We start from the raw sequence: 26,809 nt of genomic DNA on the forward strand, positions 1-26,809 counted from the left end.
TTCGCTGAAACGCAACATGGTTCGGCATTGGTGGCCACATAACAAGACTGGTTATCAGGAAGTGTTGAGAAATTTCGCGGTTCCGTTTATTCGACAGAAGCCAGTCATTTTGACAATTTTGACCCCTTGACCCTTGAAATGCGGCAAATGCAAGACCATAACTGCAAAGCAATATTATTGGAAAAAAGATGTTCGTTCGTGAAATGGTGATAAAAAATATCACATTCGTCTTTGTTTCTATTTTTTGGTCAAGTGAAGTCGGATCTTGATTTTGTACGGTAGTTTACTTTAGCTTTGGCAATAAACGTCAAGGGAAAATCGCATGAATTGTTGTATACGAACTATGGATGTCACGATTCTACGGAATGCTGTAAGGGACATTCTCGCGATCTCGCATTCTCGCAATCTCGACCTTTAGAAACAAGCCTAAAAAGTCAAAAGTGCGAGAATGCGAGATCGCGTGAATGTCCCTTACAGTATTCCATACGATTCACCTGTGCATCGTCGGCAAGTTTTGCACGATAAGATACACGATTCATGTGATTTATGTCGATTCGGTTTTTTTACATAATATCGGTTGCTGTTTTTAGTCTCAACACTCTTGCACTTTTTACACAGAACGGCAAACTCGTTGAGAGTGAGTGGTATGTACTTGGCTGATTGGTAGGTGTCCTTTCTGAAGTCAGAAATGACTTGGATTAGCTGTTTACAGGTTTTCAACATCACACAACTTATCGTCAAGGTAATGGCTGCTTGTTATGCACAACATGTCGAAAATGACGTATCGCGATACATATCGTATCGTGACATAGGTATCGCGATACATATTGTATCGTGACATAGGTATCGCGATACATATTGTATCGTGACATAAGTATCGCTATACATATCGTATCGTGACATAGGTATCGCGATACATATCGTATCGTGACATAGGTATCGCGATACGTATTGTATCGTGACATCGGTATCGCGATACGTATTGTATCGTGACCTCACTATCGAGGTACGTATGGCGGCGGACAATGTTTATTAGCTGTTAGTGATGATGTAATTACAGTAATGATTTTATGTAAATAACCAATAGTCCACAAAGGTGGGGAAGCCCGCACCAAAGAACAGCACAAAGGTACAAAGAAATACACGAAGAAGCAAAAGAGATGTGGCCTGAATTGAAATGAACTACTGTTACAGTTTTACGAAATAGCACAGATGACGTGTACAATAATATGAAGTCACAAATTACGTCACACACGTAAAGGCGTTCGATTTCGCTCCAGGACAGTAAGAGAACTGTACCGAGAAATTGAAAACATATAACGTTGTTTTTCTTATAAAATGATTTTTTATAACAGTCTGCATTTACTGATGATTGCCTGTAACATCTGCAAGTGCCAGGATAACTGAATTTGTCAGTTTATTTTGTTCAGTGTAGTTAAATTAATTCTTACACAGAATAAAACGGCTTTGTCGAATCTTGAATAACGCCAGTGGCTAAGACTTATCTCATGTCGTAAGGTATAGAATATTCATCAAATCCCCACACACAATGTCTGTATGCATTACAATTCAGATCTGCTTTACTTTTCATAAGGAGCATGTATGCCTGGCAAGACGGGCCTCACAAATGACTGAATTGAACAATAGTTCTAGAACGTTCACAAGCGTTAGTGACTGGAGTATAAGTGTTTATGTACGGTTCTACAACATCCGGGTAGGTTGGTTGTCCCCGGGTGGATACGGTGAGGTACGGACGTAACAGTATCACACAGAGTAGGCCTAAATTGCGGTAGGTGTACAGATTTGATTTTATCGTGTCTTACATATAACTAAGATAGCTGTCATGGCGTAATGTTTATCGTGAGTGTTGTATTAGTGAACATTTAACCTCACAAGTCAATCTTGCAAATATGCTTCCACTGATTCGTAAATTGTGAAGTTCAAGTTGCGTTTGACAGCTGGGTTAATTATTTCAACATTACGGGTAACTAGTGTAGATTTTTTATACGTTTCTGTTGTACGGAACTTAATTGTCATGAAAAGACTTATCATTATCAGTATTATAAGTTAGGTCCGAGTTACTAAAACCGACAAGCCCTTTCCATAATCATTAGAAACCGTCAGAACGGTTTTACCTGAATCACATGCATAGAGTATCACTGCCAAATAGTCATACCAGAAGATCAGTTCCTTTTCCTTGGTGGCACCCGTAATGAACACATGCGCAGGCAAGTTAGTTGTTTAGAATGCATAAGTTGGGACGTACTGCTGAGACTCATGTATTTTATGGAGCAGTGGGGTAGCCTAGTGGTTAAGGCGTTTGTTCGTCACGCCTAAGACCCAGGTTCGATTCCTCATATGAGTACAATGCTTGAAGCCATATCTGGTGTCCCTGGTCGTGATATTGCTGGATTGCTGGAAGTATTATGATCATTAGAAATGGTTGGATATGATATGATGACGTGTGTATTCATGACATTTTTTCATCTACACTGCCGGACAAAAAATGTAAACCCAGCGTGTGATGGTGACTACAAAGGATACAAAAGCAAGATATGGTTATTGAATGATGGGTTATATGATACATTGATCATAGCTGATATTCCATACGTACCTTAAAACAGGCAGTGTCAAAATGAGGTCCACGTGGTCATGGGCGTCAGTACTGAGCAAAGTGGAAGTTAAATGTTCTTAGGTGTATGCTACATTCTTTGCCAGAGTGATCGTTGAATCAGGATCATTAGCTTGGATATAGACAGACAGATATAGTTATTATAAAGTGTCATGTGAATGATTACATGAAATAGAAATAGTCTTGGAGCAGCATAATATTCAATCACTCAGCCAGTAAGACCTTTAAGACACTACATAATATTCTAAACCTGTGTACATTTCGTTTTAGAATAACATGCAAGAAATACTTATATGGACAAAACTCTTAACAGGAATAAAAGTCGGCGTCTAAGCATGTTCACAGTAGATGATAAAATTAGCGGGTGCAGGTTTGCTGTAACGACCTGTTTCTATACGTTTTTTTGCTGTAACGACCTGTTTCTGTACGCAATTTGCTGTAACGACCTGTTTCTGTACGTAGTTTGCTGTAACGACCTGTTTCTGTACGTACTTTGCTGTAACGACCTGTTTGTATACGTAGTTGTAGATGTCCGTAGCGTTGCTTAGTCATGTTACTTGTCTTAGCTCTATTGATGATTCGCAAATACGGCTCTGGGTGTCGACCTTTCTAGTATTGAAAAACTTATTTCCTCGTCTAGTTACATTAAAAAACATTTCATTGATAAAATACTCCTCTTCACTGAATCGACAGGTGCAGAAATCGTCTCCAACGTCAGGGTTTTCCCGATATCTTGTGCTGTGTAAGCATAGGATCCTCTTTTCTTTATAGACCTGTGGAAAAAGTGTAAATGGTAATCTACTGGTAATCTGATAGGCTGATTTGATATGCAAACGGAACGCTTCAATCTTCTGCTTTGTGAGACAAGTTGCCCAGCCCATTTCACCGTGGATAGCAGTCGTGAATGTATTGAGTGGAAGTCCAAAGATAAGCGACAGGCTTTGTTCTGTTCTCTGGTTTCACGGTGTCTGTGCATACCCCAGATAGGCGCACAATATACCAGTATAGGTTGTACAGTTGATCATGCTGTTTTCTGTAGACGCCATGAGCCATGTCACCACATTGTTTCTACTTTGTGGTCAGGAGAGATAGAGCTCTACTTGCACTCTTGACAATTTCCTTCACAGCAAATTTTAATCTCAAATGTTCGTGGAAACATAGTCCTAGATAGTTATGAATGAGCGTAATCAAGGCTCAAATTACAAGTGAAGTGAAACTGTGAACGAGAGATCCCATCTTCCCTGAAGTGCACAATCTTAGATTTATTGGCATTTAGAGACAGTCTCCACTTGATACATCAACTTCTAACAATATTCAACACTCTCTGAAGCTTTGCTTCTATGGGGTCGATAAAAACAATATCATCAGCATATAGAAAAACTGACAGAAACATATCATCAACAGGTACAATATCGTTAAACTCCTCGATCTCTTGAACCAGGTCATTAATGTGAAAACAGAGTTGGCGACATCATGCAACCTTGCTTCACACCTGTGTTTAGAAAGGAGTCGGGTGATTGTTAGCTCTAACGATACTCGTAGTCTTCCTGTAGAGCGACTGTATGGTGACAAATATTTTCCCACCAGTACCAGCTTTCCGTATCTTCAAACAGAGGCAGTTCCTGTCCACGTTGTGGAAAGCTTTATTTAAATCAATAAAACATGTAAAGCTTCCACGCTTGGAGTCCAACAGTGACTTCAATATAGTACACAGGGATTATATGTGGTCGGAACAGCTTCTTTCCTCCCTAAAACCTGTTTGAGCATCTGATGGCAAGTTGATACATAAATGTACTCGGTTCGCCAATGGTGTGGATCTTTGTTCTGTTGACAGACTCTGGATTGCATGGTCTAGATATACGTGGATATATACCGTAAAATATCCCGCTATGGGAACAGAACATCTGCATATTCAGCCACTAAAACCTGAAATTCTCTGCCCCAGTACCTCAGAGACTGTGGATCTTTGTGATCGTTTAAGACCCAAACCAAAACATAAGCGTTCAGACTTGCCTTCTCTCTCTAACAGCTGTCACCTCCTTCCCCACATGTTCACTTAAAGCATACACTGCATGGATTCAGCATGTTACAAGTGGACTATTCTCGACTTGATAAAAAAGTTATGATCGGCAACAGGAACCGATGACCGTGCTTTCGAATTACAGATGCGTGCTGATGTATAAATAAGCCACGTCTTTCATTAGTTTTAATCAGTTGCAGTTTCCATCTTCATATGTGTACCCGTGAAGATCCGGGTTAGGAATTAGAAGTGATCTTCAGTAATCCATGCTTGTCGTGGCTAATGGAATTTGGTGGTCAAGCTTGCTGTCTTGGTTGATACAATTTGATTGATCACATGAATTTCGGGTAAACAGCCGATTATTTACAGATCGTCGCCATTTAGCTGGAATATTGTTGAGTGCGGCGTTAAACAAACAAACAAACAAACAAACAAACAAACGTATGGGGTGACTAACCATTACCTTAAACATTATGATCTTCTTGACCTGTAGTTCAACATAATTTTGCTTGAGCGAAATACCGATCATATGTATTTACTAAGATGCCTCGGTGAAAGATCAAAGGCGCCGACAATACTTTATCAGACGATAATGTGCACTTTTTGCATTACGTCACAATGTGTTGACGTCGCTGCGCCATTCCAGTCTGTCCCCTTTTTTGCATTACGTCACAATGTAACCGACGTCACGATGGATATCAGTTGCCATCGCCTCGTACAGCCTCCCACAGTAAACTGCTTCGTCGCATCCCGTTTCTTGGTTTGCAGTTGCATCAAACAGCTAACATAACCAGTGGAAACATTATGTTTATGTTTTCCGAAGGATAAAATGCCTTATAGTTTGACTCAAAACTTTACAGAGAAACGGTCATGTTTGCAATGTTTACGTTCCCACCATGCAATCGTGGAATGTCGCATGACTATTCAGCTACAGCTAAATGTACTGATCTAAACTTTCGTTGGTAGTAGAAATGAGACGGTCATGTTGCCTTGTATGGTTTAAGAGAATCACAGATGTAATACAAATGATCTAGAGAAGATATTTAACTCGAACATATACCTTCACCAAACTGTTTATCATTAGTAACGCTTGTCTTGATGTAGGGGGCTGACACGTCAAATGAACAGCGCGTCAGTTAGCCGTGTGCGAGGATTCTTAATTTAGGTCACAGACACCGTCGTTTGTTTTCTGCCATAGATTAATCGAAATTAGGCTTAGAAATTATTAAATACGTCATCTTAGAAAAGAGATACAGTTCGTTCTGCCACCATGTATAGTGTAATAAACACTTCCGCCCTGAACGAATGTGTGCTTTAATACACTATACATGGTGGTAGAGCGAACTGTATTTCTTAATTATAAAATTAATTGGCAAGGTACACATAAAAACCTTATCGTTCAAAAATGTTTTTGTTAGCTTTGATTTAACGTTCAGTCGTCTCGACTGACTGTGGTAGATTTATTTCTTTTTAATAACTAAATGCTATTAAGACATTCTGGACTAAAGGGGGTCGTGTGGTCAGGCTCACTGACTTGGTTCACACAGGTCATCGTATCCCAATTACGTAGATCGATGATTATGCCGTAGATAACTGGGTTGTCGAATGCGGCGTAAATTTAAACTCACTCACTCCTGCTTTGTGGTTTGAAAAGCAAGGATTCCTGCGCAGTCTTACAAAGCCTTACGAAGTCTTACGAAGTCTTACGAACTCTTACGAAGTCTTTACGAAGTCTGACGTAGCATCTCAGAAACACAGTGACTATAAGAATCACGTGTTTCTTTAATTTTCTAGATTGTCCTATATCACGATAATAATAAGAAGCATGCCGGTTACCTCTCACGCAAAAGCATGTCCATTCATATTGTTATGAAAAAACTCTTTTGTTTTTTAACTCTAGACTGTCTGTCTTTGGTCAAATACTTTTATGTCTAATATTGAACCCGCAAATATTGTCAGTCTTAGGTGAGTACTTTCAAATGAGGATTTGTGTAGATTAAACGATTAATGTAGGCACTTGAGCCAGTCAACGTTTAGAAACAATTCGGCCTTATATCGCTTCCACTTCGGCTAATTTGCGATCTTTGCAAACAAAAATCAAAGCCCCTCAAACACCTGATCACTTCTTTGTTTTTGTCCACATAGTTTTTTACTAAACACCTTCCTCATTAGTATAGCCCAAGGATACATTTCATAGCCAACTGAAATGACGGGATGCATAAAATTTATTACATAAAGATAGCTCGGCTTTACTCTCCCCGTTTATATTCATTTTCCACTGAGAGAAATCAGACATGGTTATCTGAATACTTGGCCCGCTCGATCAGAGAGTTTACGGGCCTCCCCGATTGACAGATACGAACGTCACCAGCCACGGCCTCCCGTGGAGACGTCGTCTGGTTTTCACACGGCGCGATATCGTATCGGGATAACGATCTGATTTAATGTCACTGTGGTATAATTAACAAGCGAATTCACTACAAATCAATCTTTCGCCCTACGTCGAAAACTGCAGCAGTAATGGAGAATACAATACTGACGTAGCTCTAAATCTCCATACAAGGCCGACGGACAAACGCTGCGAGTCATTAATATTTAAAGTAATCGGAGACCGTGGGGGAAGTCCATATGCACATTGAGAGTTTTCAGACATTTTATCAAGTATGTCATTTAACAGTAAAAACGAAAAGAGCAGCGTGTAAAAGGCAGAAAAATGGGAAAAATAGTATGACAATCTGGATGGTTGCCTTTTCATGTTTTTGTTCCCGTTTGACAACGATGATATGGGTGCTCAAATGACAGTGAAAGTTAATACTAACAGATGTAATATAAGATACAGAAAAAAGTCGCCTCTATGAAAGGTTAGATGACAATGAGAGGTACAGTAACTGTGTCACTGCATTCACTGTTCATCACACTGTGAGCTGTGTTAAAAGCTACAAAACCTTGCCCTTATCGATAACATGAGTCCAATTTACGACCTTAGCCCTGGGAATAAACCTACCTATTATGTTCCGGATCAGAGTTGACCTTCAACCACCCATGAGGAACTAACGAGATCGGGTGGTCAGACTCGCTGACTTGACTGACACTTTATCGTATTGCAATTGCGTTGATCCTACCTGCTCCAGAGTCGATTATTTACAGACCGCCTCCATAAAGTCGGGATATTGGTATTTGTGGAGCTAAACATCCAAACAACCAACCTGCAATAAACGCAAACATTACATGACTTTAAGCATAACACGTGGAATTGAAAATTAGTGGAGGAGTTTTCTAACTTTGGCTCATTTAACTAAATAAACAAAATACAGAAAATGCAACAAAGTTCACATGTAGAAAAACATACAAGAAGAGATGTCGTAAAAATGGAGGTTTCATTATCTTTTTGTTAACTCACTCACTCATTGGCATGATTTTGAATGATATCGCTATCACATTGTTATCATATCCTACCCCTCCCATGTTTTATCTTCATAACTTTCGCATGATATCTAGGATGACCCCAGGCACTTGGCAGTTTCACGGTCAGTTGGAACTTATGCTGTTGAGAATATCGAACTTTCATCTACTTGACTTAATGTAGAATAACACGTGCGATTGAAATTCTATTTACCATCCAAAATGATTCTTCAAATATATTTCCAGTCAAGTTTAGACTCACTTAAAACTCTCACTATGTGATATATATATAGTTGGTTGCATCGATGATGAATTTCTCCTCTAAATGCTAACATGAGGCAACTAACTGCAAACCGTATGCACAAGGATCATGCATCAAATTTATGTAAAGCAAAAATCGTGTACTGAGTTTCGTCACTTAATTGAGCTCACGAATTGAACTTTTCAACGTTATCAAAGAGTACCTTCAAACAGTATGGAATATTAGCAAAATCTAGTTTAGAACACATGAGTGAAAAAGGGGCTACATTTACATCTTTGAGTCTTGAATATTTAATATCCAGCTTTTAGCCCCAGTGGCAGAAAGATAAAGATGTCATTATTCTGAGTCCAGAAAATTATTTCTGCCAGGAGATATCATGCGATCTCTCATTACAGGCAGGAACCCAGGTCGGGATAATAGATACACTGAACAGAGACAGTGGTGATTGTACAACAGTAGTAACATTAATTCGACAGCTACATGTTCACGAACGCTCTGAGGAACGACGTTCTAACTGCTCTGTAGCAACGTGGCCGTGGGCGGATACATGCCATCTGGTCGTAGAGAGGTAACGATTTCCGCACACTGAGAATTATCTCTGTGAGCCTTGTGGGTTCTTTAATCTCAGTAGCGATAATGCTTCAGTCAATATATCGATGTCTCCAACTATATCGGTACATGTATCAATGAAGATATGTGAATTCGAGCATTTGATCACTGAAGAATGAAAGCATTTATCTGATTACGAAAGCAAGATGGGGGCAAAATATCAAGATTGAACTCTAAAGAATTTTTATGACTGAATAGAAGTAAACCATGAATATTCAGATAATATATACACCTGGAAATTAATCAAGCAACACCCCAATTTTTTCTATTGGAGCAACTTTGAAGTGTTCTGACAATCAAAATATGCCGGGTTGATATAGTTTGACACTTTTTTATTCAACAGACGATCTCTGACAAACAACTTAAAGGGAAAAAGTATCAAGACTTTGCTTTATTGCAACGAAATCCAAATTCTTAAAACTGTCTTAAATTCATGAAAAAATGGACACAATTTACTATTCATCCACAGACGTTGTTGTCAGGTGTATTAACACAAATGTCACATGGAAAGAAAGAACAGTCATCTGAGAGTCTGCACACCGACTTTCATCAATATCTAGTGTGTCCTCCCTGCGCACGCACCACCGATTCCAGACGCCTCCTCATTCCTTGGATGAGTCTCCGGATCTGATTCTGGGGGATCCTGTTCCACTCCTCATGCAGGGCAGCCGTCAATTCGTTGAGATTATGGACTGGTGGGTCTCTCTGCCTCACACGACGGCCAATAAAGTCCCACAAATGTTCAATGGGGTTGAGGTCAGGGCTCATGGCAGGCCATGGAATTCTGTCAATTGCATTTTGCCGCAAAAAATCATTTACAGCATGCGCCCTGTGAGGTCTAGCATTGTCGTCCATAAATATGGGTCTCGTTGCCAGAGGATGGCTCTCAAAATGAGGTACCACAGCCCTGTCAAGAACCTCCTGTTGGTAACGAACACCGTTAAGGTTGCCACGGATGGTAATGATATCCAACTTGCAGTTCATGGAAATGCACCCCGATACCATAACGGAACCTCCCCCAAAGGCCACAGTCTCCTGGATGTTCCGTGGAGCCATTGCTGTGTTCCTCTGCCTCCAGACCCGAGTACGACCGTCCACCATGTGCAGCAAGAACCGGCTCTCATCTGAGAAATGGACCTTCCTCCAAGAGGCAATGTTCCAGTGCAAACGGTCATTACACCAGGCCAGTCGGGCTGCCTTATGGGCTGGAGACAGTCTGGGTCGCTTGATTGGCCTCCTTGCCCGGTATCCTGCAGCTTTCAGACGATTCCGAACAGTCCTGTTCGAGATGGGTCTCCCTGGAAGCCACTCCTGTCTCAACCGAGAGCTCGAGTCGAAGGACCTGCGCCGTACAAGTCTCAGTAAAGCTCTGTCCTCCCGGACTGTGGTCTTCCTGGGTCTTCCTGGTCTAGGCAGGTCTTTAACTTCATTAGTGGCCCGGTATTTTTTCAAAAGTTTTGAAATTATGGAATGATGTCGTCCGATTTGAGTCCCGATTTGTCTTAGAGACATACCAGCATTCCTCATGCCGATTATTTGCCAACGAGTGGCCTCTGATAATTTCCTACGTGCCATGACATTGAAATGAATGAAAAACCGAATGCAATCGACAACCTGCGCTTGTAAACACCCCAGGGAAAAAGTGCATTTTTCGAAAGTTGAGGTTAAAGCAATGCACGTGCGCTGTGCAAGCTTCACGCGCGTCATATCAACCCATGAAAAGCTCATGCTGTATGTCAATACATCAAAATTGAATAATCAATCATCAAAATTACTTCGTTAAACTTTGTTAAGTTTTTATGTGTCTTTGAATTTGGTGTTGCTTAATTAATTTCCATATGTATATATATATTTTAATATTTGGAATAAGTTAATGAGGACATTTTGGCATTTTTCTGTGGTCATTTGTTCTGCCCACTCAGTTGCTCAGCTGTGTCTATGTACAATGGGTATTACAAATTCACTCACTCTATTTCGCATTTCTGTTTCTCGCTTAGGACTACACATAAATGTTCACATTGGCACATATCTTCCACAAGGGTATACCAAATATATGTCTTTAATTTCTCATCCGTCAGTTTTCGCTTTGTGACGAGCAATATTTTCACTGTTCCAGCTCGGACTGGGGTCTTCATTTCACAACTTTTGAGATAAAACAGAGCATAAGCTTTCTACGAAGATGTTAAGTATTTTAGCTGAGACTCAGCAAATAAAGTGAAACTTCTTCGGTCGGTAGTGTAGCATAGTTGTCGGGGGGTGGAGGTGGAGGTGGGGGTGGGGGTTGGGGGTTGGGGGTGGGGTGCATTTCGCTGTGTGGCATGTGTAGAGACATTGATTACAGTATTGTCAAAGTATTGGCGGAAGGTCGTAAACTTGGATTATTTGATTTCAACACATCACAGATAACCCTGAGGAATTAATGATAAAATCTGCTGTTTACTCAGACCCCCGATGTCGACAATAAACCAGATATATAGGTCACTGTACAACCACGAACGGGCTGATCACAAGGTCTTTGCTGTGCATATCTTTGAATAGTCAACCCTAGAACGAAGATATGGAGTCCTTTCAGGGGAGTTGTTGAGCTCTGTTTGGTTTGAACACTCTTTGCGTGTTTGTTTGCTTGTTCCAAACTGAAAGGCGACTGACGGGATCAGGCTGAGTACTGGACTACACTCACTCACTCTCTCACTCACTCACTCACTCACTCACTCACTCTCACTCACTCACTCTTTGTCGCCTAAAGCTGCGCACATCAACTGTCTAGCCACATTGCCGCGGTTTTGTGCATAACAGAGTGTGGACCGACCAGCCCAGTGATTGACAGGATGACCATCAAATCTACCCAACTGGGATACGATGACATGTGTCAACCAAGTACTTGAGCTTGACCACCCTGTCCCGTTAGTCGCCCCTTACGACAAGCATGGGATACTGAACATCAGTTCTATCAGATCATCACGGTAATATCTTGTTTGCAGTTGTAAAGGGTTCAAAAACAATTTGACATCGCGGCAAAGCGAACTGACCATGTTGGATTCCATGTGAACTTTCACGCGTACAACATGTTTACTAGAATGGACAACGACGCCAACAGCTGTACATTGAACAACGAAATAGATTCTACAAGGGGTAAAACACAGAATAATGTATGTGAAATTTAAGAGTACTTGATTATATTTGGTGTATAAAACACACACATCATAAACGTGTTATTCAAAATCAGGTATTGCATATTAGTAAAGTGCGAAAGCAACAGTGTCTCAATGTATACAAACAACATGAAATAGTGCAGCATGTGTTAAAACTCGTCCATTAGGCTAAAAGCGAAGCTAAAACCCTAAACATGTCTAGATTCCCTCAGATTATGAATCATCGGGGCTGCCTTTTAATGCATAAACTTTTTGTTTGTTTCAATCAGAATTATGCATATTCAGAGATAAGTGTTAGTTCACCGTTAATGTATGCCCTTAGACAATGGCGACGTTTCTATGGATGTTCCACTATGAGGAAAACTTGTGTTCATGGGTGTCTACCCAACCGTTGAGGTCCTAAAGAATGGATGTGTTCTTGGAAGGGATCGACTTTCTTGGAAGTGTCAACACGTATGACAATCGGCATTTGTCCAACAGATAGTTTATAACCTACATGTGAAGGGTGTGCTGTTGCGTAGCTAGGAAGTGGGATATAATACCCCAAGATGTGTTGAGTAAACAACTAGCTCTATGTGATAGTGTACAGTCCTGTATCGCAGAGCTTACTGTCGCTTGTCCGCAAACTGTGTGAGTGAGTGAGTGCGTGCGTGCGTGCGTGCGTGCGTGCGTGCCTGCCTGCCTGCCTGCCTGCCTGCCTGCCTGCCTGCCTGCCTGCCTGCCTGCCTGCCTGCCTGCCTGCCTGCTCGCATTTGTTTACAATTGGTTGTCTGCAGACTGTTTGCATGCGCTTATGTGTGTGTGTTTTCGTGTGCTTCTCAAGCACCAACCGGCTGCGAGGATCAAACTCTGTCTGAACACTCTGTGTTTGTGTTTGTGTGTGAACGTTTGTTCATGTGTGTGATTTTGTGTGAATGTGTAATTCTATGAGACAAAGGAGGCCATGACTTCAAAAAGCAAATTCTTCCATATATATTACTTATAACAACAACAAAAAATCCCCCCAAAAACAAAACAACAAAACAAACAAAACCAAAAACGTTTTGGGTATTTGAACCCCTCACATAGGCTGACATACATGCTTAGATACGGTAGTACTAAGAAGCGGTTGTAGTAGCAGGACCAACAGTAGCAACAACAACAGCAGCAGTGGGAACGGAATTGCCACGTATCCGGTGTACAATAAACTGCGCTTATAACAAGTTTCAGAGGACATTCATCTCAGTTCGTTTTAACTCTAGTACGTATTTCGCGTTTGGAGTAAATTACAACTCAAGTAGCCGAGACAGGCAGGATCACTTCGTTATATACGTCTGTTCGTCATGTACGTCGTTTCATGCACAAGCTTGAAACATGAAAAATGATCCAGGCATTGTACCATTAATTATGACCCTTGAAATTATAGGATGGTTGGCAATAGTATTTGAAGGATTTTGTTCCAGGAATATATGAAGTTCTTATATTTCATCCTTGTTGAAGAAAACCACATAAATATGCTTAGGGCCTCCTTTCACAGAAAACTGTGGATCATTTAAATAGCTCTTCAGTTTTCAATATATTAGTAATGCTTATATTTGCAGATACGGTTGTTACAACGACAACGACGCCATGTGTCGGGTACTATCCATCATTGGCCGGATCCTTATCGGGCTACTAAGCCTCGTGTTCACGGTACGTATTGTGACTGAGTGAGTGAATGAGTTTGACAAAGTATTTCATATAGTAAACCGACGAGCAAAAGAAAGTATACAGCTTGTGTTTGTTTCAATAAGATATAAATAAAAAACCTTTTGATGAAATAGAAAACGTATGTTGAAGCACGCTGCAATACACGTGATTTATCAGCAAAATGACAAGGTAGCAATAAATAGTGATGTAGTGATGACCACTGCAGACGGTTTCAGCGATGATGGAAGGTCAAGGCCATATCACGCAGCGGTCAGTAGACCCATATGCCAGCGGCACGAAGTCTTCTTGTCACTGTGAATCGGCTGACGCAATGACCCAGTGATGTGACTGCTGATGATGTCACCGTCAACATGTGGTTGCGTAGGTGAATACCCTGCAGACAGCGATCCTCATGGGGTGTTATGACTCTGGGACGTGCACTTCTGGATCGATCACATGTCTGGCCTGTCATATTGACACGGTTAAACAGCCAAATTATGGTTTGTCTAGTGCAGCCTAATGTCTTGCAATGTGGCTGATAGAAGCACCCATTTGTGACACCCATGTGGCCTGTTCTCGTTGCGCTGACGTCAACCTTGGCATTGTCAAGTGAATGTTCAGTCTTCACGACAGACAGGTTTTATACCTTCTAAACGAAAGGTATTCGTGCATTGGACAATATTCAAAATTTTGCAAGAGGTCGTACAAAAAACACGTACAGCTGTTTCTGGATGCAATTTGGCAAATGGAAAATGATGGCTGCGTTATATACAATCAGTGCCCTTCAATAATTTACTGTTTAGGAAGCAAATTTGGGATTTGCAGCAGCAATTACACCAGTTTACTTTCTTTTGATCGTCGGGTCATAAACTCTTCAAAAAGGGAACTGTACGTGTTGGTCTGCAGTTGTATGTATGGTGTATACCATGGTGTATAATCTTGATCGGAAATGATTAAAATATTACCCGTATGGTGAAACCTGTGAGCATGGCCGTAACCAAGAATCCTAATAAGGACTAACATTGGATTCGTTGTAGTGCATCTCAGCACTAACACCCTAGTCCGTTGCCCCCATCTAACCTAATAATGGCGTCAACAACAAACTGAAGAGTTTAAAAGTTTATCCAAGGGAGAATTTTAGAGGAGCAATAGAGACCGTTTGTATTTATGACTTTGTTGAAATGCCATAGAAATCCCCAATCAAGCAATAAAGCATGAGCCGAAACAACCCTCCAGTGTCACGACTGATCATGTGACTAAATATTTGCTAGCCACCTTGCTGTTTATCATTGCTGGTCTGTCTACCCTACAAGGAAGTAGAGGTCAGTTATTTGAACAGCCTATCTCATAGACCCTGGACCGCATTATCTCCCCTTTCCCTCAGTGACCTGTGCAATGCCATAGCTCCAAATTAAGCAAGTCCAGATTTCTGAATCTACCTTCTCACTAAGGCTCATTTTCAAATAGATTAACGCTTAGTCTCAGAATATCTATGATTTTGATTGTAACAAATAAACCCACTTAAATTGACAAGCATCCCCAGGAAGACCAGAAGCTTCAGAACCTGGAGAAATCTAGACTTGCCTCATGTAGAGCTTTAGCATTGCAGGGAGAGGTAGGCTGTATGGAAAATAACATTGTTCAGAGACTGTGAGACAGACTACTTTACAAAGTAAACGAAATATTTGTTTGGATTCAAAACTACGTTACTTTGGTGGAATATTTTTAACCATTTCCAAAAGATCCTGAATGTGCTAAAAAGTCTAATGTGTTAAAGTTGCATGTATGAAAGAGTCTGGTAAAATCCTTATTTAGGAAAGAAACAGGAATCTTCAGCAATTCGTGGAATAAATATTTGAAAAGTATAGTAGAATGTTAGATGAATGTGTGACTAATACGAGCCCAGTGTCGTACAGGGCAAACTTCGCTCTACGACCCTTAGCTCTGTGGCAAGGCAATGACCATGGCGGTGCGATCGCTTCGGACAACGACACCAAGATATGGCTTACAATGACAAAATCTATGTAAGCATAGCCTCTGACGTTCTGCACCCTGTTCGAAAAAGCTGGATGGTATTTCTGATACCATCAACATTCCATAGCAAGGTAGAGAGATATAGAATGGCTCGTTACGTCAAACTGTCCAATTTGAACTATGACGATCATCGTCAGTAACCCACGTTTGTCGTGGGAAGCTCTCTGACTTAACTGACAAATGTCATCGCATCCACATTGTGGAGGTCGAGGCTCATGCTGTTGATCACTGGATTGACTGGTCCAGACACAATTATTTACAGACCGCTGCCATATAACTGAAATATTGCTGAGTGCGTCGAAAAACTAAACTCACTCACCCACTCCCTCAGTGTACCCTTGTCCTGATGAAACAGAGTACAAACGCCATATTACCATCAAATACATTGCAAGCAAAATGTAACATACGAAAAGGGGATCGTTCAGATTTCCTTCTCAATCTTTCCATATGCTGTTTCAGATCATAGGCTTGGCTATCTTCGCAGCAGGCGTCATGGTCAAGGTACAATCACCATACCTAGACAGTCTGTTGGACAATGCAAAGAAAGCCGCTGAAGAGCAGGCCAACACCGCTACTGGATCCACAACCACGTTCCCAGAAATCAACCTCAATGAACTACTCGGCGGTCTAGCTATTGCCTTTATAGTCCTTGGACTGGTCATGATGGTCATCGGGATATTCGGCCTCGTTGGGGCTTGTTGTATGGTCAAGTGCGTGGTCATCTGTGTGAGTAGTCCTAATAGTGTTGAGTGAGTGAGTGAGTGAGTAAGTGAGTGAGTGAGTGAGTGATTGTAGTTTTACACTCTGCAATATTCCAGTTATATGGCGGCGGTCTGAAAATAATCGAGTCTGGACCAGACAATCCAATGATCAACAGCATGAGCGTTGATCAACGCAAGTGGGAACCGATGACATGTGTCAATCAAGTCAGCGAACCTTACCATCCGATCCCGTTAGTCGCCTCTTACGACAAGCATAGTCGCCTTTTATGGCAAGCATGGGTTTGCTGAAGGCCTATATTACCCCGGGCATTAACGGGTCCAATAGTGTTGATGTATTGTCCGAAAATAATTCAAAAATTGCCTTTAAATCAAATTAAATTTATTTCGGTAATAGGGGTCTTAGCTCAGGGTACAAACAATGCATAGCATTTTGCCTTTCACGTTCATACCATCACACGCAGGCACGCACTCACACATGTATGCACACATACAAATAACTTAAAATGTACTCATAGAAAAGAAATTATTAATAACTGCAAACAAAAAGCACGTGAACACTCTAAAATTGGATAGTCATCGACTATGACAGCTAAGATAAATACAACTGTCTGTGTGCTTATCGGGCACTTTAAACACGTTAGAACATACAATGAAGTAACTGATTCAATATTCGTCGGTTTTGAATAAAATGAACAGTGAAAGACAAGACTGCTGAAACACACCAGCACCATGTTTGATTCAAACGCCCAAACAAAACAGCCTAGTGCATGTGGAATCCAGACGTCCTATGCAGCTTGTGGCAACTAGGCACTGACAGTTGTCAATCGGTTCCAATGGGCTTGGAGGACAACATGTCGGCCATCTGCCCTTGGTGTTTTTCTTGGTCTTCAAGAACGAGATCTGTTTCGTACTTTACCGGTGGCCTGGAACCTGTCCCTCAGTCTGTGAAGGACAGAGGGAGACGGTGACCAACACGTCATCTGTTATGGGCGCTTTAGGATCTGGGCTGCGACATGGTGACGAAGTTGTGAGGCTTCAGTACTGGGGGCGTGGCGGACGAGCTGTCTAAGGCGCCAGGCTAGTAATCTATCGAGCTTGGAACTGCCGGGATTGAGCCCACCTGTGACCGGGTGTAAAAACCCTTGGAGTCAACTTTGTGTGCAGACTCTTTCAGTGTTGTCACGACCCCTAGTGTGCAGTATACAACTCTGTGCACTTAAAAACCCACAAATCCGTTGGTAGATGACCAGATGGTGACCACCCGAATACGTGCAAACACCTTGTTGCGGATACAACAACGTGCAGTAAACTTGGACAACATACTGACTATGTGTCCCAGTCCACCCAGCAGTGAATGGGTACCTCATAAGGATGGGGAAGCCACATTAACTAGGTGCGCCTAGTGGGCTGCTGAAGTTGTATGGTCCCCAGGGAGTTGAAATTGAAAATACGACGTGCCGTTGTAATGGACATCGAATGGTCGGGGATAAAAACAAAGCGCCCTTGAGCAGTTGAACTCGCCAAATGTCTAAATGTATGTCTGTACGTTAGTGGTGTTAAGATATGTCTGCGGCATTACGTGGCCTATGTTTTTGATACTACTTGTCTGATTGCAGTACTTGGTGATAGTCGCCCTGCTGTTTGTTAGTCAGCTCACCCTGGTACTCATCCTGGTACTAAACAGGGGTCTGGTAAGTAATCAGTACTATTAACACAAGTCAACAGAAGTTCTATAGGCAATTATCACTACAATCAGGGCCTTGATTGGTAATAACAGAGAAATTCTATGGGTATTTGTAGAGGTAATTACTATCCTCTAGTGTCTGGTAATGATCGCTATCAGTAAAAGTCACTTGAGTAATTATCACGATCAGTACAGGACCTGTAACTAATTACATAGTCGGTATAGTGAGTGAGTGAGTTTGGTTTTACGCCGCTTTTAGCAATATTCCAGCGATATCACGGCGGGGGACACCAGAAAATGGGTCTCACACATTGTACCCATGTGGGGAATCGAACCTGCGTCTTCGACGTGACGAGCGAACGCTTTAACCACCAGGCTACCCCACCGCCCCACAGTCGGTATAAGTTATACAGGTAATTATCATTATGAGGTCCTGTAAGTAATTAACACTGTCGGTGTAAGTCATGTAGGTAATTATCATTAAGAGTAGAGGTCCTGTAAGTAATTATCACTGTCGGTGTAAGTCATGTAGGTAATTATCGTTAAGAGTAGAGGTCCTGTAAGTAATTATCACTGTCGGTGTAAGTCATGTAGGTAATTATCGTTAAGAGTAGAGGTCCTGTAAGTAATTAACACTGTCGGTGTAAGTCATGTAGGTAATTATCATTAAGAGTAGAGGTCCTGTAAGTAATTATCACTGTCGGTGTAAGTCATGTAGGTAATTATCGTTAAGAGTAGAGGTCCTGTAAGTAATTATCACTGTCGGTGTAAGTCATGTAGGTAATTATCGTTAAGAGTAGAGGTCCTGTAAGTAATTATCACTGTCGGTATAAGTCACACAGGTACTTATCATTGTGAGTAGAGGTCCTGTAAGTAATCATCCCTGTTGCTATAAGCTATACAGGTAATTATCACTGTCAGAAAAGGCATATCTATATTGTTACTATCGGTAGAGGTTCTGTAGTTATTATCACTATCAATAATAGAGTTGCTTTGAGTAATTGTCGGTAATAGTTATGTAAGAAATTATAGCTATTAGTAGAGGTCCCTTAAGTAATTGTCATTATCAATATTATCATTATTAATATTAGATCTGTAGGTAATTATCAGTATCAATATAAGTTACGTAAGTAATTATCGTTATCGGGAGAGATCCTCAATGGCATTGCTACATCAGTAGGAGTTATAAAAGTGATTATTTCTATCGACAGAGATCTGTGAGCAATTATTGCTAGAGGAATGCGTGCTGTAACATTTTTATGTTTAATTTTTATCTTCGCAGATTGTAGATCGCCCTCGAAACACGTTGAAGGCGACATTGCAGCAAGAATTCCAGGGCGTCGACGGCCAAGATGTGACGTCATTGGCCTTTAACGTGTTGATGGTTCAGGTAGATGACTCATTAAAACTAGATTAGAGTGAGCTTAGTTTTCAACCGTTTGTAGCAACATTCCAGCAATATCAGGGCGGGTGAACACAAGATATGGGCATACTAATATCATTCGCGATTTTAATAGACATCTTATAACTCGGGAAGCAAATGATATCGCGTTAAGTACGTCTTTCCTAAGCGGCATCACACGTTTTTACACGATGTGTAATAACACTGCAAAGTTATTAAACATTTATATCTTTAGAGACTGAGTAATAAGAGATGAGATCATTTTGATGCATGACTATATATTGCCTGGCAACAAGATTAACAATGAACATAGTCCTGAAATGAATATATTTTACAGAAATATTGCTGGTAGTAAAGAAATATAATGTAATGAGAAGGAGCCCTGAGTCTTTTTCACATACAGAGGAAACCTAGACTTGCCACACTTTCTAAACTTGCGCGCGCTTTCTTGAAAACATTTGCCGTAGGTCCGTCTGACATGACTACCAGGCTCCTTGCCGTTGTGTATATCTGTTTATTTACGTAAAGCAATAAGGTCTGAAAGGCCATTTGTTTACAAAAAGGAAAATTATTGATGCTTTGTTACTAGGTATTCAATTGGAACCATGTACAATGATGTACAATGATGTACAATGATGTACAATGATGTACAATGATGTACAATGATGTACAATGATGTACAATGATGTACAATGATGTACAATGATGTACAATGATGTACAATGATGGAGAAGTACAAATACAACCAAAGGCCTTACTGAACCAAAATCCTAGTGCTGGTATTATAACGGTATTATAACTTTAAATTTGGTCAGTACGTTTCGGCGCGACCCGCCTCAGGGGTCAGTTTCTAGACAAATGGCATTTCGATCTCGACTTTGTGAAACAAGCTCACTGCACGCCAAAAAAAGAGGATCGCGAGAATGCCATATTGTCCAATATCCCCTACATTCAGCATATCTTTAGAACTCGCATTTGTAGACAGAATCATGTTAAGACGATGAAAAGATTTAATATTTTAAATGGAATCCCAAAACATGAAATGTACATGTTAACTTTAATTTGAAGTGAAAGTTTAATTAAGAATGCTTAATTCCCTAGTTTTAACGGTCGGTGTTTCAGCTTGAGTGTTGCGGCATCGACAACAGCAACGACTTTGACGGTGCCATGAAATGGCAGGCAAAGTATGGCCTGGGAAGTACGTACCTGTACAAGGCTCCAGTTGCATGCTGTAAGGCAGGGCAGTACACAGGGCCGACCACAGGGGATGCCTGTGCAAAAGTTCCCACCGAATCCAACAGCAATTTTAATAAGGTAATCGCGCCAACGATGCCAAAGACTACGAAATGACCTTAGACTTAGTTAGACTCTAACTCTTGGTTTGGGTGCTGCGTTCTCAGTTTCTGATCAATTGTGTTCTAAGGTGTACTAATACCGTATTCAATACAGTATGTGTCTGTGTGACGCAGGAAACCGGGATATTGTGTTCAATAAATTAATATGTATCTGTACCTCACAGGAAACCGGGATATTGTGTTCATGTTAATTATGTATCAGTACCTCACAGGAAACCCAGATTTTGTGTTCAATACATTACGTATCTGTACCTCACTGGCAACACCGATACTGTGTTCAACACATTACGTATCTGTACCTCACTGGCAACACCGATACTGTGTTCAACACATTACGTATCTGTACCTCACTGGCAACACCGATACTGTGTTCAACACATTGCGTATCTGTACCTCACTGGCAACACCGATACTGTGTTCAACACATTACGTATCTGTACCTCACTGGCAACACCGATACTGTGTTCAACACATTGCGTATCTGTACCTCACTGGCAACACCGATACTGTGTTCAACACATTACGTATCTGTACCTCACTGGCAACACCGATACTGTGTTCAACACATTGCATATCTGTACCTGCCAGGAAGCCCAGATATTGTGTCTGTGTCACACAGGAAACCCAGATACTATGTTCAATACACTGCGTGTCTCTGTCTTGCAGGAAACGCAGGTACTATGTTCAATGCACTGCGTGTCTGTGTCTTGCAGGAAACCCAGATACTATGTTCAATACACTGCGTGTCTGTGTCATACTGAAAGACCATTGTGTTAGAATCATTGTTTAAATGTCATTGTTATATGAGTTATTGCTTAAGAGTCATTGATACACATTTGTGAAATTCACGTCTGCGACGCACCGTATTGTTATTTTGTAGCTATAATTCACAATGGTAAGCGGTGCTGAGTAACATGATGCTATATTTAGCATTGATTCCACCAATCACAACCCCTTTAAATATAAGAATATGTCAATATGTTGTCTTTTTGTCATAAACTCGCGTCAGCTGAGACGATTAAACTTTCTAATGTTTTATATCAATATATACACGTCCCTATTTTGAAATTTAGAACCTTAAATCTAAACCTTCCGATCTAAACCTTACCATCATAAGACATCTTTACTAAATAAAGAAACTAGTGGGGCTTGCGACCATCAAAGGCAAGTCAACTGTTCTTCTAAGAAATAACATGGGGGCATATGGACAAATGAAACATGGAATTTATGTCAGATATGAAATTTATGTCGCTGATGTGTCTACCCTCACACGTCTACCATAAAGGTTAACATTTAATCGCCGTATCTATATGATACTGATAGTAGGCACAATATTTTTTTAATTAAATTGGAAGATGGCCCCAGAAGGAAAGGAGACTCTGAAGCTGAGGAAGGCCATACTTCATTTAAAGCTTTGCAGAGAGGGTTAGGTAGAAAGAAACATAATGAATTTCAGGGACTGTGAGAAAGACTAGTCTACCACACGTCTTTTGTGTAGTTTGTTGATGCCTGTTGGTTTCACAAATCCCAATAAACAACGTTGAAGCATCTACGTATACACCCATATTAACAGTGACATCTTAACGGTTCTTCTTTCCAGGGATGCTATGATTCAATCCTGGATTTTGTTCTTAAGGGAAGCACCTTCATCATCTTCGCATGTGTTGATGTTGGTGGTTTGGTGAGTATCAGCCATCAGTTGCACCAGCGTAACAGTGACAAAGAGGATTTTAATGGACACACGAACAAACTTTAATTTGGTTACAAATTACACCATTACATCAACAGTTAAATGTGTGTCTGTTTTGTTTCTCTTTCATCACCATGTACCAATTAATTTAACTTTTCTTGTACGTTTTTTGAAAATGAAAGAACATTGAATCTTATACGGATCGTGTGTAGGCTCCTTGAATTTCGTTGTAGTTCCTTCTGACGTTCTTCTCAGCCGTCATGCTCCATGAGATTATCAAGAAGGAAAACAAAGTGTGGCCATAGGAGGTGAGTAGAGAGGTGGGATTCTGAGAGGTGATGAGGTGGGGCATGGTGAGCTGAGTGGTGGAGGTATTGGCGAGTGGTGAGGTGGGACATTGGTCAGTGAAGCTCACTATTGGTGAAAGAACAGATGGGCCAGGAGGAGACGCGGGCATTGGTGAGTGGAGAGGTGGTGGTATTGGAAAGTTGAGTGGTGGACATTGGCAAGGGGAGAGGTGGGGCATTGAGGAGTGATGAGGTGGGCATTGGTGAGAGGATTTGGACATGGTATGTGGAGTGATAGGCATCTATAAAGGAGGAGAGAGGAGGAGATAGTTCGAGTGATGAAAGGCGGATAAGACATGTTTAATGGATATAAAAATATCTGTAGTAACCCACACGTGCAAATCAGGCATGTTGTCTGTCATCCAAGAAGACACGTTTCATTGAAGTCGATGATGACATCTTATTTTCAGATTCTGAACTAAAGTGCTGTATTTGTGATCTCAAGACGCTCAACATGGTTCTGCTATACGCTACTTCCACCTGCTCAGTAGGAAGGAATGTTGTATTTTCTCATGTAATAGTACATCCTCGATATCTCCAGGGTATACGTTCCGATAAGTCTCCACTATACCCTGGACGCATCTACGGCTCTGCCCGATAAATTTATTACCTCCCTTTGCTGGCTCCGCCTTCTCACACTAGCCAATCAGCTAGGCCGCCGTTGTAACTGATCTTGCCAGTGTCAACAAAGGTAGCGGTCGCAACTGCAAAGGTTTGCTCGCAGTGCGTCCCAGATTTTAGGGAAATCATACAAACAAATTGACAGGTCCTAAACTTTAAAACAACATATGCAAGAACGCCTTCTACCTCTTCCAGAGAACCTCTGCATGGTTTCTGTTGCCAAGTATAATCTATTAGATAATTCAAAAAACGAAAGTGAGTTGTGATTGGTTCGCCCAACTTCTCAGCGTAGACACCTGACTGGATCAAAAGACAATCAAGGGAGGTAATAAATTTATCTGGCAGAGCCGTAGATGCGTCCAGGGTATAGTGGAGACTTATCGGAACGTATACCCTGGAGATATCGAGGATGGTAATAGTGCTAACCGTCTTTTTTCAGGTCGTTTGTTTTCAAATAGTGTAATTAGAGTCTTTGCGTTTTCACAGTATTTGAAAAAATAACACGTTTTAAAAATATATTGACTGAGTAGATCTTTAAAATCAGTGGCTTGCGATTACATGTATTTGTATAATCGACATTCGACCTGTTGTTTAAAATGCTCAACGTTACATTGTTCCTACCTTCTTTCTTCTCTTTGTCTTTTGAGAAAAATTTGAAACATTATCATGGGACGTTATTTTGATAATTAAAAGTCTTTTGGGATCTTTCTTGTTTTCAATGCAGATTGAGCAACAGGAGTTTTGAAGCTGTGATGATATGATAACGACGATACCCCTTTCAACAAGGAACTTGTGGAATACAAGATATTTATGTAATATATACCTGATATTGATTTAGTGAGCTTTAGTTGACGCAAATACGACTCTTCATTTTGAAGTGAATTTATCAAAATTTAAAACTTCTTGTGAGTTTTTAAATGATTTGCAGGAACTAGGTTATGGAGAGGTGTTTCGAAGTTGTTCTAGTGACGTCAAAACCTGTTTGGTCTTAATATATTAATGCGGTATTCATTTTAGTAATCGGAATGGCACGTTTTTCGTTCTTTAAACTGAAAAAAAGGTGTATCAAGAAAAGTGTTCATATGGGGTAATCAAGTATTGGGGATTTTTTCGTCGACGAATTCGTTGTTCATGAATATATTTTTACACTTATATTATAAATAATGTTTTCTTTATATGACTTTGTTTATATGTTGCACGTGCTGTATATATGTATTCGAGTTTTAATCTTGGTTTACTTTTTTCCATCTGAGGTGAACATGACTGTTATTTAATGGATGACAAAATTATCAAGGTACAACTAAAAGACAAGCTTGTTTACTATTTTAGAACGTTTGTTATGTCACATGTACTGTCGACATGCTTACGTTCATGCTTAATACAAGGTGCAAGAAGAATACAATATATAAAACATGAATAGAATAGCTACTACTGGTCCGAGAAGTCATGTTATCTGTGATGACCATGTTTTTTATTGTGTATAAAATGTCTCATGTATAAGGGAATCTATGTTTGCTGACAGAAATAAAATCATGCTATTTGCGGTGTTATTTGCTTTCGCATCACTCATCTATATGGCAAGACATATGTCTTAAATATTTAACACCACCATCATAACTACTACCTCTACGACGACGACCACTACTGCTACTGCTACTACTACTACTACTACTGCTACTACTACTACTACTGCTACTGCTACTGCTACTGCTACTGCTACTGCTACTGCTACTACTACTGCTGCTACTGCTACTGCTACTGCTACTGCTACTACTACTACTGCTACTGCTACTGCTACTACTACTACTGCTGCTACTACTACTGCTACTGCTACTGCTACTACTACTACTGCTACTACTACTACTGCTACTACTACTGCTACTGCCACTGCTACTGCTACTGCTACTACTACTACTGCTACTACTACTGCTGCTGCTACTGCTACTGCTACTGCTACTGCTGCTACTGCTACTACTACTGCTGCTACTACTACTGCTACTGCTACTGCTACTGCTACTGCTACTACTACTGCTACTGCTACTGCTACTGCTACTGCTGCTGCTACTACTACTGCTACTGCTACTGCTACTGCTGCTGCTACTGCTACTACTACTACTACTGCTACTGCTACTGCTACAGCTACTGCTGCTGCTGCTGCTACGACTACCACTACTGTCGCTGCTGCTGCTATTACTACTGTTGCTGCTACTGCTGCTGCTACTACTACTGCTGCTGCTACTACTACTACTACTGCTGCTACTACTACTACCACTACATATCCCCTATATACCACCACAACCATTACGGCTACTGTTGCTACTTACATCACAACTACATCTACTATTAGCACTATTCCTAGCACTACTACGCACTACGGTTATCATTACTACTATCACAAACACTTCTACAGCTACAAAAACTACATACACCACTACTACGGCTACCATTACTACATACATCGCTACTACGGCTACCATTACTACATACACCGCTACTACGGCTACCATTACTACATACACCGCTACTACGGCTACCATTACTACATACACCGCTACTACAGCTACCATTACTACATACACCGCTACTACAGCTACCATTACTACATACACCACTACTACAGCTACCATTACTACATACACCGCTACTACGGCTACCATTACTACATACACCGCTACTACGGCTACCATTACTACATACATCGCTACTACGGCTACCATTACTACATACACCACTACTACAGCTACCACTACTACATGCATCACTACTACAGCTACCATTACTACATACACCGCTACTACGGCTACCATTACTACATACACCACTACTACAGCTACCATTACTACATACACCGCTACTACGGCACCATTACTACATACACCGCTACTACGGCTACCATTACTACATACACCACTACTACGGCTACCATTACTACATACATCGCTACTACGGCTACTATTATTACTATCAGTAGATTTACCTTGGCTACTATTACTACTGGCACAACCTATAATACTCCTACTACGGCTACTAGAACTACTATCACTACCAACACAACCACTTCGCATACCATTACTACCCTTTAGGACCTCGCAGCCGTACACAGCTAAGCATTGAAGTGGGCTTCACACACTGTACCCGTATGGGGAATCGAGCCAAGGTCTTCAGTGTGGACGAGTGGACGCCATAGCCATTAGGCTAGGTACCACGAA

General features: G+C 40.9%; 1 protein-coding gene across 1 annotated transcript; it reads left to right on the forward strand.

The window, feature by feature from the left end:
- Nucleotides 1-1,697: 1,697 nt before the first annotated feature.
- On the forward strand, nucleotides 1,698-25,143 carry LOC137256332 (leukocyte surface antigen CD53-like). Its single transcript, XM_067794106.1, has 9 exons — nucleotides 1,698-1,789; nucleotides 13,658-13,748; nucleotides 16,239-16,505; nucleotides 18,118-18,192; nucleotides 19,468-19,575; nucleotides 20,710-20,901; nucleotides 22,543-22,623; nucleotides 22,866-22,940; nucleotides 24,325-25,143. The coding sequence occupies exons 2-8, from the start codon at nucleotides 13,686-13,688 to the stop codon at nucleotides 22,935-22,937; spliced, it is 858 nt and encodes a 285-aa protein (XP_067650207.1). The 5' UTR covers nucleotides 1,698-1,789; nucleotides 13,658-13,685; the 3' UTR covers nucleotides 22,938-22,940; nucleotides 24,325-25,143.
- The last annotated feature ends 1,666 nt before the right edge of the window (nucleotides 25,144-26,809 follow it).

Source organism: Haliotis asinina, chromosome 11 (assembly GCF_037392515.1).
Source record: "Haliotis asinina isolate JCU_RB_2024 chromosome 11, JCU_Hal_asi_v2, whole genome shotgun sequence".
NCBI lineage: Eukaryota > Metazoa > Mollusca > Gastropoda > Lepetellida > Haliotidae > Haliotis > Haliotis asinina.

Bases quoted from the DNA above. Each gene is read 5' to 3' on its own strand.
- LOC137256332 (XM_067794106.1), top strand. From the start codon at position 13,686: ATGTGTCGGGTACTATCCATCATTGGCCGGATCCTTATCGGGCTACTA. The intron at 16,506-18,117 runs GTGAGTAGTCCT...GTCTGATTGCAG, and splicing joins TCAAGTGCGTGGTCATCTGT to TACTTGGTGATAGTCGCCCT. The intron at 20,902-22,542 runs GTAATCGCGCCA...TCTTCTTTCCAG, and splicing joins CCAACAGCAATTTTAATAAG to GGATGCTATGATTCAATCCT.